Raw genomic sequence first — 12,759 nt, forward strand, 5'->3', positions numbered from 1 at the left:
GCGGTTCAATCCCCCAGCACCACATGCCAGCCAGCCCCGCCCCCAGGTGGGCTGAGCTGGCCACACACACACACACACACACACACATAAATAAATAAAAATAAATTAAAAAAAAGTGCTTTTAGTTGTTTTTTTTAAAAAATAGGGAACCAATTCTTTCCCTCAAACTTTTCAGTGTAGCCCAGTATGCTTAGCAGTTGAATCTGAAACAGTATCATCTATTGTTTTACTTAGCTCTTTAACTTATGAATCAGCAGAATGGCAAACTCGCTTACACTAAGGTCATTGCCACAGTTATAGCATTCAAAGTTTAATTACTTAAACATACCCTCCGCATTGATCTGAGGTTCAAACCGTTCCATCGTGACTGCTGACAAATCTTCAGGCTCGAGGCTCCAAACACCCACGCCTTCTGCAGCTCCTGCTGCCATGGCCGCACCCAGTGCAGTGGTTTCTGGCATGGAGGGCTTCACTGAGGGGAAAAAGCTCCATCAGCAACCCTGTAGTTCACTCTGCTTAAGAGCCAGTTCTTCCAAAAGACACACTATTCCCAGAGGTAAGGCAACAAAGGCTTACTGACCTACTGGGATATAGAGAATGTCTGCTTGCAGCTGCATAAGGATTTTGTTGCTGGTCATTCCTCCATCTACCTGCAAATGACTGAGTGGAATTCCACAGTCGCGATTCATAGCATCTAAAATCTGAAATAAAGTAATGCAATTAACATAATGAAAATACTTCACTGTAGCACCTTGAAAAATGGTAATCCCCAAATCAAAACCTCCAAAAAGCTCCCCAAAGCCTATAGAATGAAATTGAAACATCTTATTCTGACCTATCAGGCTCTCCATAATCTGGTTACAATCAATATTTCTCTCGTTAAAACTCTGTGCTTACCCTGAATTTCAGCAAGCCAAACAACTATTCTGCACCCTGGATTCCTGTCTTCACGTCTATGTAATTGCTGTTTCTTTTGCTTAATATATTTGGCCTTTCCAGTGTCTGGCAGTTAACTGGTACTTAGGAGGTGATGATAGTTGAACAGGGTTGTGTGAGTGCTTACATTCAATGTTTACCTGGGCTTCACTTTTTTTGTATTTAGTACAAGGTCTACAGGGTCTCACTACACAGATTGGACTTGTAGTGATTCTCTTGTTTTCAGCCTCCCAAGATCTGGGATTATAGGCGCATGCCACCATGCCTAGTCTCAATCGCTGGTTTAGCGTGCCATAGGGGTGGGGTCAGCAACGCACTATGGGGATCAAACCCTGGTCCCTGTGTCTGCCTAAGTAAGTGCTTTAATCCACTAGGTTATCTGGCCAGCCCTCACAGGCTTTACTTTTTATAAGGAATATTTTTAGTATTTAATAAATTTCAGGTACTAATATATAATTTACAAATAACAAAAGTGAATTAAATACAAGAAAATAGGCACATATTCATTACCTCTCGGGTTTGGAAACAAACAGCTTCTAATGCAGCAAAAGCAATATGGCATTTATTGGTGAATTGAGTAAGTCCACATATTATCCTAAAAATACATGTGAAATTTTCAAATTAGAGTGGTATAAATGAATCATTGATCTGAAATGTCTCAAAGATGGAATGGGTGAATCTGGCAGACAGAAATGTACAGAGAAAGTTCATGATTCATCTGAACAGATGACCGTAATGTAAAAGCAAACCAGAATTATTCATTTAGATGAGGTCCTCTTGCTGAACTGTACACCTTGCAGATGATTTTAAAACAAATGACAATGACATTAACACAGGTATAGATATGGCAGGTACTACTGTCTGCTGATTTATAACTTCTTGGAGCTTAAAAGATTAAAATTTGCATCACCAAACAAAAGATTTGTTCAACACTTTTAAATAATTTGAAAATAGGAAAACTATTAGCTAATTATTTATTAACTTAGTAATAAAGCAAGACCTCCAAAAATAGACTGCATTACCAATACCTATCATCTTTATGTTTTAACTGCTAATTGTACATATTTATGGAACACAGTGTATTCTGATGGATGTTTACAAGGTCTGATGATCAAATCAGGGTATTATTAGCACATTCATCTCATTAATGTTTATTACTTCTTTGAGTTGGAGCATTTAAAACCCTATCTTCCAGCCCCCTTGAAACAGGCAATGTATAATAATAGCTAGCTACGTTAATACTCACCCTCGTGCACTAGGTTCCCAATAAGGTGCATATAACCCTGAAAATGCTGGCACAAAGTAGCAGCCATAAGAAGTGCCGACTTCTTTAGCAAGTTTCTCTGATATTGACAAAAGAAAAGAAAAAAATGAAAATCAACCTATTACCCTACTTTTCTAAAATAAACATAACTTCTCAAAATTAGTACAGGGAGTTTGGTTTCCTATTCAATAGTATGACAGAATGTTCTTAACTATAGTATTAAGCTAGGAGCAAGAAAAAACAGTTCTCCTACAATGAATATCTCCACTAAAATATAAGCCAACTCAAGAAGGCAAGGAGAAAAACAAAAACAATACATAAAAATAGCCAGGTATTAGAGCTCAGTGACATAAGGGTCTGCCTAAGATCCTGAGTTTAATCCCAAAAACAAATGTCAAGGAGCTGGGAGTAGTGGCGCATGCCTTTAATCCCAGCACTCAGGAAGCAGAGGCAAGAGAATTGCTCGTGACTTCGAGGCCAGCTTGAACAGCAGAGTGAGGCCCTGTTTTGAAAAATAACAAAGAAAACAAGAAAGAAGAGAAAAAAGAAAAAAAAAGACAAGGAGGAAAAGGAAAAAGAAGAAGAAAATGTTGTCAAGGGATTGGATTTATTTCTTTAAAGTGGTTTAGCTTATTTCCATTATCTTGCAGGTTGCTGACTAGGAAATGAAGAAACAGCCTCTCATGCACGCCTACAAAAAAGTACACTTCTGAGTTTGCCACCCTTCAGGCAAAGTTTAAAAAGTATGCAAAAGAGTGAGTAGGTGAGTTCAAATTAATTATCCTCAGACTGAACATAGCCTGATTAGTACTTAAATTATAGTATTATAATACTATAGATCAGAGTTTTATCTAGAAGTTAAAATTCCACTTCATCAGATAAATGTAACTAAACTACTACCTTTACCTGCAGATTTGGGCAATCTCTGGTGTTCAATTTTACACATGAGTAATTTTTTTTGTGTGTGTGTGGGGACTGGGGATCAAACTTAGGACCCTGAGCTTGCCAGGCAAGCACTTATTCTACTATCTCCCTGGTCCCCTCACATGAGTAATTTTTAAGCCCTGACTTCTCAGTTTATTATTAACCAGCACTAAGTATGTCAATTTATTGTTTAATCAATCTTCACAAAGTAATCCCTTTTATACAAGTCAAATAGGAGTTTACATAATTCAGGGATCACATTCGTGGTGAAGCATAAGTATTTATAAATTGCAGCAGTAAATATTAAAATTTTTCACCAGATTTTCTCATTCTTTGTGAGAACATACTCACCTATTTCATCTGAGGTCTTAATAATTCCAAGATTGTCTCTTAGCCAGCGAATAACAGCACCAGCTATAGCTACAGAACCCTAAGTAGGGGAAAAAGAAATCAGAGATAGAATATGAGTTATCATCATGAAAGTCTGAGTGAGCACATTCTCTATGACACTACCAGATGGATACAATCCAAATAATTCAACATTGGAACTCCCATAAAAATAATAATACAAACACAGTTTTATCTAACTCACTAATGTAAGTCTTTTCTGGGATAGGAAAATAGTAGTTGTCCAGCCTATCCTTGCACATGTTGCTATAGGTGGACGTCTATCTTCTGAGCACTTTGAGATTATAAAACATTTTTCACTATTGCTAAGCTACTGAGGTAGGTGGTCATCTAGAATACATTTACAATTTTGTCCATAAAGTTACTGGGTGAGGCCACATTAGAATTTTCTTTCAGTCTAGTTTTTATATCTACTAGCATAGAAAATTGAGGAAAATCATTATCAGAGTTTAGCTCCTAAGTAATTACTCTTTACAGCCAGGCACCAAGGGTTGGAGGGGGGTTATAGTTACACGCACACAAACATACAATTCAGAGGCAAATGAACTAGATTCCAATGGTAGCACTTCTATATGATCTTAGACAAATTACAAATGTTTTTTGTTGTTTATTTTCTTGAGACAAGGTCTTGCTACGTAATCCAGGGAAGCCTTCTGCTATGTACCCAGGCTGACCTAGAACTTTTGATACTCCTGCTTCAACCTCCCAAATGCTGGGACTATAGGCATGCACCATGTCTATGACTCAGGCTCTTTTGAGCTCCATTTCTTTACCTATAAAGTGATGGTGACTGTAACAGTACTTACCCAAATAAACTACCATGAGGCTCTATATGAAAATACATATGATGACTGTTACTAAATATAAATATTATATTCTTTTTTTCCCACTGGTGTTTCTTTTTCTTCGTATTTTAAGGAAGGGTCTACAGGGTGTTCAGGGTGTCACTACTAGATCAAACTCGTAGTGATCCGCCTGTTTATAGCCTCCCAAGAGCTGGGATTACAGGTACATGCCACCACACCCAGTCTCAATTGCCTTCTCAGCACGCTCTGGGGCAGGGCCAGCATGGCAGGGCCAGCATGGCAGGCCCGAGGATTGAGCCCCAGGCCCCTGTGCCTGCTTGCAGGCATTTTAATCCACTGAGCTATTTGGCTGGCCCATGTATTCTTTTTTTTAAGTGTTAAAGAAGTCAGCCAAATTCTATGAACTGGTGAATGGGTAAAAATGTGATATAACCACCCACTGGAAAATTATTTGGCCCTGAGAAGGGATGAAATAGTGGTGCATGCTACAACATGGATATGCCCTCAAATTACTACATACACAGAGTGAAAGAAGCTAAGCACAAAATACCACACACAGTATTGTATGAGTCCATTTATATGAAATGTCTTGAATAGGCAAACTCAGAGAGAGAAAGTAGATGAGAGGTTGCTTAGATATGGAGGGAGGCAGTTATGGAGTTTCTTTTGGGGGGTAATAAAGATACTCTAAGTTACTACTACCGATTCTAAAAATCTGTGAATACTAAAAACCACTGATGTGTACTTCAATGTGGTGAATGTTGTGGTATATGAATTATATCTCAGTGAAGATATTAAAAATCCTGAGGGCAAAAAATGTATTAGCACAGATCATTAGGAATTCTATTTTTTGCTCTGATTTTAATTTATACAGATAATTAATGTAAATCACTTCCACTGAGTAACTTGAAACCAAATGTCAGGGGACAGTAAATGTAGGAATCAGTTACCAGTGACTGCATTACAAATGATCATTCCTTCTTGCTGGCAAATGTTAGGATAAAAACAAACTACAGTGAATACATTAACACATCCCATCATTCATAGCCTATATAAGAATTCACTATGTATTACTGAGAAGGTGCAGAGTGCCACCACTGTTTTCTTTATACAGTGACATTGTAACAATAAAATTATTTGAGATGCAGATGTGACATAACTATGCAGGTGCGACATAACTGTGCAAGTACAGAAGGGACTGGGCTGGAGATGTAGCTCAATGGTAGAGCAAAAAGTGAGGGGCAGAAAAAATACATAGGCACTTGAATCTACCTCCTGTTCTCCCCCAAATTCTTAATACACATCCAAACTTTGATATGTTTACATATTTAAGTGGGACCATTCAAGAGAATTAAGTAAAATTTTCATTTAGAAAGACGCAACTTTACTCTGAAATTTCCTTTCAAGCAGACAGGTAGGAGGTAGTAACTGTCAAATACTAGTACACGTAAGCGTCTCTAGATCAGTGCTGTCCAATAATAATATGATGGGCCCCAGCACCACATGCCACACTGGCCCTGGCCCTGGCCCTGGCCCTGGCCCCACCCCTGGGTGCACTGAGCCGGCCTACAAGACCCAGGATGGTGGTGCACACCTGTAATCCCAGCACGGGGGAGGCTGAAAACAGGAGGATCACTGAGTCTGAGCTGCGTAGTGAGACCCTGTACCAAATACATATGGGAACAATATGTAATTTAAATTTTTGCTTCCTCTAAAACATAAAATAGGAAAGATTATATTTTATTAGCTTAATATGTTAAACATTTTAAGATGTAAAAAAGACACTGTGTCTAAAGGACATTTAACTAAGAAATGCATGCATTTTCAATTATTTTAGGTAAGTAAAGTTAATCTATGAAGTTTTAAAAAGCTACTGGGGGGCTGGAGAGATGGCTCAGTGGTCTAAAGCACCTACTTAGAACAAGCTTAGCAAAAGCATCAGGGACCGCGGTTCAATCCCCCAGCACCACATGCCAGCCAGCCCGCCCCCTGGTGGGCTGAGCTGGCCTCTCTCTCTCTCTCTCTCTCTCTCTCTCTCTCTCTCTCTCTCAAATAAATAAATAAATAAATAAATAAATAAAAGCTACTGGGCTAGAAGTGTAGGTCAGGGTAGTTTTCAGCCTATCAGCTATTGCAACATTGTATCTTGGGAAATCAAGTACTGATGTGCCTTTTTTCCACTGAGAAATGTAGGGTGCTAAATGCTTAGACAAATTTTTAGAAGAGGAAGCAATAGAATTATAGCAAAAGGAAAATAAAGATTTTGATCACAAGTTGATAACGTGGACTATTTTGATCAAATTGCAAAAATATAAACATCCTGCCAAGGCTTCAGAAGCAATGTATTTTTATATTTGGTCATCAGAAGTACAGGTGTTTTGTTGTCACTGAACAAATAGATCCAATATAAGAAAATAACAGATGGGTAAAAACACTTATCTGAAAGAAATACATATGAAGAATATAATTTAGTACAAGGATATAATTCACTTTATTCTTAGTCTTTAAGAAAATTAGTAAAAATGAAAGAAATCCCAAAATTCACAAAAGATGTGGTCTTCTGAACTCAAAGGCAGAAGATAAAATGGAAGAGAGTATGCTGCTTAGAAGCTAGACAGGAAGAGTAGACAAGAAGCCTAAAATGGTACATAGAAGGTGACTGTGTACTTGTTATCAATTAAATTAACACAAATTACACTCTAAATGCAAAGCTCCAATACTTCAGTGCAACACCTCCAAATACAATCTCGCCCAGTTCCAAGTCATGACCCATGGAAATGTGTATGAAGACACAATGGAAGGGAGTGGATCAGAGAAAGGATCCATTAAATTGTAACAGGACAAGAAGAATCAATTATTTTAAAATGATACGGAGCCTGGAAAGTGAAAAACTAAGAAATAGGTGATCAGAAGACTGGATTGAAACTAACCAAGTAATGCTAATGTAATTGTCATAGTAGCAAATGCACTCTTTCTCCAAAACTCCTTGACACAAATGCCACTGCCACAAACAACAGTAAACATGAAGAATATTTCAGGGTGCGGTGGAATTGTATCTTACAAAGCAGTTAGGGTTAATACTGGTTAGTGTATAGAAAATCATGTAAAATTAAGACTATTCTTCAATTACTTAAAATCATCCATTAGACACAGTCAGCATAGTTTTGTCTATAGTCTAATACTATGTAGATGTATGTGTACAATTTATCCTGTAGTTAATTTGTATACTAATAGATTTCTGTTGACAGTCTTCAGACCCCTTCAGGGTGTACAACTCAGGGCTTCAGTTTCTTGTTGTCAGCTGGAAGCCACCCTTAGTTCCTAGAGGCCACATGCAACTCCTTGCTACATGGTGCTTCTCACTATGGCTAGAGAGAAGAGAGTCAGAGCTAGACATGGAGGCACATGCCTGCAATCCAAGTACTTGGGAGGCTTGAGGCAGGAGGATTTGGGGGAGTTTGAGACTAGCCTGGGCTATAAAGTGAGCTCAAGGCCAACCTGAACTGCAAAGCAAGACCCTGTTTCAAACAGACAAAAAGGAGAGAAGGAAGAGGCAGCAGCAATGATCTTATGTAATGCAATGACAAGTGCACTGTGCATAAATCCTGTTACCTTTGACGTACTCTGTTGGTTAGAAGCAAGTCACAGGTCCCACCATACCGCAGGGGATGGGAATCATAACAGGGCACAAACACCAAGAGGTGGGGATTAGAGGAGCATCTCAATTAAATGTATTTACCATAGTCTGTAAACATTGCTTATAGACTTTCATAATGTAGTTTCTTCCAAAATATACTTTCTGGGGGCTGGGGAGATGGCTTAGTGGAATAAGTGCTTCCCTGGCAAGCGCAAGGGCCTGAGTTCAATCCCCAGTTCCGCAAAAAAAAAAAAAAAAAACCTTCTGACCTACAATCATTTGGTTCTCTGACTTGTTATTGAAGTTAGTGAAAAATATATTTGTGTTCCCTTTTTCTTTGACATGAGAAATGCCATGGAGTTAGACTTCGTATTTGAAATCTATTAATATACAAATTAAGCAAATGCAACCTCCGATTAGATCATAGCTTCAGCCACCACCTTACTTCATGCAGTCTTGTGGGAATCTAAGCAGAGTACCAGCTAAGCTGTGCATAAAGCCTGGACCCCTGGGAACTAATAGATGATAAATGTGTGCAATTTGAAGCCATTTAAGTGTGTGGCAATACTGTTATACAGCAATAAATGGCAACTGCATAGGCTTATATCCCAAATGCAAAACCTAGCTCAAAAAGCATAAAAAATCCTACAGCAAGATGCCAAAAAAGAAATGGGTCAAAAGACATACAGAAACCAATAGAGTGATATACAGGAACTCTCTTTGATGCTTATATTTCAAAAGAAACATTGGGACCTCTCCTGTCTCTCAGGAGCTATTTCTAGTCCTCATTCCTATTCTCCAATAAATTTTCCTACTCTTAAAAAAAGAAAAGAGGGCCGAGGAGATGGCTCAGTGGAATAAGCGCTTCCTTGGCAAGCACAAGGGCCTGAGTTCAATCCCCAGTTTGGCCAAAAAAAAAGAAAAGCAAAAGAAAAAATGGTATAACACAACAGACAGTTTAGTATTTAAGTAATACTACCTATTATCTATCAGCGTGCTGGGACAGACTGCAGAATAAGACAAGATAAGCACCCCGGCCTTAGGAAACTTACCGTCTAGTGATGGAATACAAAATACGAAAGTAGGCTCAAATCACACATAGGCTCAAATTCATTATCATATTAACAGTCTTTCTCCAAAAGTGTGTGGGTTTTTTAAAATAATATTTAGTGAAAGTAGGGAAAAAAAGGAAAAGGAAAAACATAGGTTTGAGAAAATAGTATATTCTTAACAAATGACAGTAGGAAGGCAGAACCACTTAATCATTGTATTGTGTTTTGTTCCCATTTCTTCCACCACTGAGAAACATTTTTCAACTAGAAAGGGTAGATCAAATGTAAGTAGTTATAGGAGTTTAAAGCTGTAGAACAATTTTAAGGATTGTATCCCCCAGTTCCTTTTTCCACACAATGAAAATGAGAATTAGACATGTTGAAATATCAGGCTTAGAATTACCTCCTGGTGGCTCAGGAAAGAACAAATAATTTCCTTGATGATTAAAAATGATGGGTTACGGGGCTGGTGAGATGGCTCAGTGGTCTAAAGCACCTACTTAGAACAAGCTCAGCAAAGCACAAGGGCCACGGTTCAATCCCCCAGCACCACATGCCAGCCAGCCGCGCCCCCTGGTGGACTGAGCTGGCCACACACACACACACACACACACACACAAACAAATAAATAAATAAATAAATAAATAAATAAAAATTAAAAAAAAATGATGGGTTAGGATTGCCTGAATAGCTCAGCAGATTAAAGCGCCTGCAAACAGGCGCAGGGGCCAGGGGTTCAATGCCCGGGCCTGCTATGCCGGCCCCACTCCAGGGGCGCACTGAGTCGGCAATTGAAACGGCCTGGTGGCGCATGCCTGTAATCCCAGGTCTTGGGCAGCTGTAAACAGGCAGATCACTATGGGTCTGATCTAGTAGTGAGACCCTGAACACCCTGTAGGCCCTTCCAAAATAAGTAAGTAAGTAAATAAATAAATAAATAAAAATGATGGGTTTATATTTCAAAAAATCTCATTTGTTTTAAATTCAGGCTAAGAGACAAAATATAAAAAGAGAATAGTGAAGAAACACATGTTACCTTAAATACAGATTACTGTCTATGAGCAGTTGTGGAAATATATAATAAAAAACTAAAGCCTCAAGCATAATAGGGTCCGATTTATTTTCTTGTATGTATAGATGTACTGGTCAGGAACTGATTCCTCCAGAGGAAAGGTGTCCAAAATGCTTTTTATGAGAAAGGGAATAGAATCAAGCCCAATGCCTGAAACCAGGGAATAAGTGGTGGTCTTCAAATTGTGTAGCTATTCGGAAAAAAACAAGCAAGTGTCTTCCTGGCTGACTAAGAGCATATGGCTTAATGGAAGATGAGGCCAGAAGTAAAAATTTGTAAAATACATGAAGAAATCTGCAATAGGAAATCAGCCAAGAAATGTAACATCTGGAAGAGTCCATTCCAATCTGCCAAAGACTTTAAGTACATTGAAAGTATTCAAAGAGATAAATTGAAGAATGACTTCCATTAAAAGGTCGGCTTTTGTTAAAAACACAAACATTAAATTATAAATCAAAAGAAAAAAGTAAGTAGGGGCCAGGGAGATGGCTCAGTAGAATAAGCGCTTGTTTGGCAAGCACAAGGGCCTGAGTTCAATCCCTGGTTCTGCAAAAAAAAGAAAGATAAAAGTAAAACAAAATTAGGGAGAACTGAAAAATAACCCAATAAAAATCATTTAAGTAAATATATTGAATTAAATTGCTAAAAAATCTAATAGATGGGATGAAGTCTAGACTATTAAGACATGACTAAATTAGTGCTCCAACACATTGTTGATGGGGCCTGAGTTTGTGCATCCACTGTAAAAAATGGCTTGTAAAATTTGCTAAGTAAAAATACATATAATCTACAACCTACAAATTCTAATCCTACAGAGTAGTATACATACATACATACATACACCAGATGATACATACAGAAACTTTCACACCGGCATTTTTTCTAATAGTCAAATACAGGCCGGGGAGATAGCTCAGTGACTTAAATGCATGTCTGGCAAGTGCAAGGTCCTGAGTTCGATCCCTGGTACTACTACTACTATTATTAATAATAATTACAGTCAATACCAAAAGTGACTCAAATGTCATCAACAATTGAATACTAAAGTATGACAACGAGAAAGGATGATACACAGCTATATCTAACAATGATGAATCTCATAATGTTGAGTGAATCAAGTCAGAGCAAATACATAGTATATGACAGAAACATGCATGCATTTGGTCTCTTGTATTGTTTTAATATATAAACTATTAAAATCATGCAAAACGGAACTGCACATCTAAGTCTTAGAACTACAAGGAAAGTAAGGAAGTACCTGACAGTAAAAAGGTGGTATTTACCTCAGAGGAGAGGGAAGAGACTGACAAGGAGTGCACAAAGGGCTTCCTGGAAGTGGGCAGTATTCTATTCCCTGAGCTGGGCACAAGCCACATGATCTTGTCTTTCTAATGATTTATCAAGCTATACAGTGATATTTAGTGCATTCTTCTGTAAGTCTCTTACATTTTAACATACAAAAAAAGGGATTGTATGGATTTTCTTTTTTTTAAAGAAAGAATTTGGAAATGGAAGGTAGATACTGAGAAACTCACCAGGGATGCAGCACAGAGAAACAAAGAGATTAAAAAAATATAAAAGGGCAGTTAAGAGACATGGAGGATGGGTTGAAAGGTTCCAATATTCATCCAATAGCAATTCCAGAAGAGGATGGAGGTAATGGTAGAGGAGCAATATTTGAAGAGATAATTGCTGAGAATTTTCCAGATCTGAAGACAGACTTGGATCCAAGTACCTAACAGGATAAATAAAAATAAATCCAAACCCAGACATATCATAGTAAAACCACAGAGCATCAATGATAAAGAGATGTTAAACACTCTTAGACAATAAGTGAGATTATTTACAAAAGAACCACATTTGGCTAACAGATGTCTCATTAGCATCAAAAATAGCCAGAAGGATTGGGACAAACAATTATTAACTTAGGATTTTATATTCACTCCTAAATAAAAGGGAAAAATATATAGCACAGACTTATTGTACTACATTCTTACTAAACAAAAAATAAAAGGACATTGTCAGCAAGAAAAAAATATGGATGAGAATGCAAAAGGTGAGTGACCAAAGCAATGATAAGTGGACACAGAAATGGACACAATAAGTCAACAAATATGATCAACTCTTAACTGCAAGGAAAATAATACTCTTCACATGTTGAAGGAAAAGGGGGGCATGAAAACGTAACAATATGAATGTTACGGAGTGGTAGGGATACAGCATGTGAGCTTCTTAGCATGACTGAGAGATTAACAATACTGAACAGGCTGGATCGGGTGTCATGGTGCATGCCTGTAAGTGCAGCACTTGGGAGGCAGAAGCAGGAGAATTTCTGTGAGTTCGAGGCCAGCCTGGGCTACATAGTAAGATGCTATCTCAAAAAACACTAAACATCTACACATGTAGAAAAGCATGTAGTCAAACAATATCTCAAAAATTCAAAGGTACACCCAAAATAAAAATCACCAAACAAAATTGTCTCATGCCTCTTTTAAACCAGCAGAGAATGAAAAAAGCCTAAAAAACTGAAGATGGGTTGTTATAGTTTCAATTTTCTTTGTTTGGTATCAAGGATTGAACTCAGGACTTAACACTTGCCCAGGTAGGAGCTTATACAACTGAGCTATCTCCCAGCTCAATTTTCTCAGAGGGTAGAAAGT

At 37.9% G+C, this 12,759-nt stretch overlaps 1 protein-coding gene across 1 annotated transcript in view; it reads right to left on the minus strand.

Annotated features, from left to right (window-relative positions):
* Nucleotides 1–12,759, minus strand: part of Gk (glycerol kinase) — an 89,880-nt gene that overhangs the window by 13,066 nt on the left and 64,055 nt on the right. Inside the window, exons 14-18 of the mRNA XM_023715408.1 lie at nucleotides 3,476–3,554; nucleotides 2,183–2,279; nucleotides 1,447–1,531; nucleotides 581–701; nucleotides 329–472 (exon numbers count right to left, since the gene is read on the minus strand). Of these exons, the coding sequence (XP_023571176.1) occupies nucleotides 329–472; nucleotides 581–701; nucleotides 1,447–1,531; nucleotides 2,183–2,279; nucleotides 3,476–3,554 (526 nt within the window). The remainder of the gene's footprint in view (nucleotides 1–328; nucleotides 473–580; nucleotides 702–1,446; nucleotides 1,532–2,182; nucleotides 2,280–3,475; nucleotides 3,555–12,759) is intronic.

This window comes from Octodon degus, unplaced genomic scaffold, assembly GCF_000260255.1.
Source record: "Octodon degus isolate 3935 unplaced genomic scaffold, OctDeg1.0 scaffold00041, whole genome shotgun sequence".
Classification (NCBI taxonomy): Eukaryota; Metazoa; Chordata; class Mammalia; order Rodentia; family Octodontidae; genus Octodon; species Octodon degus.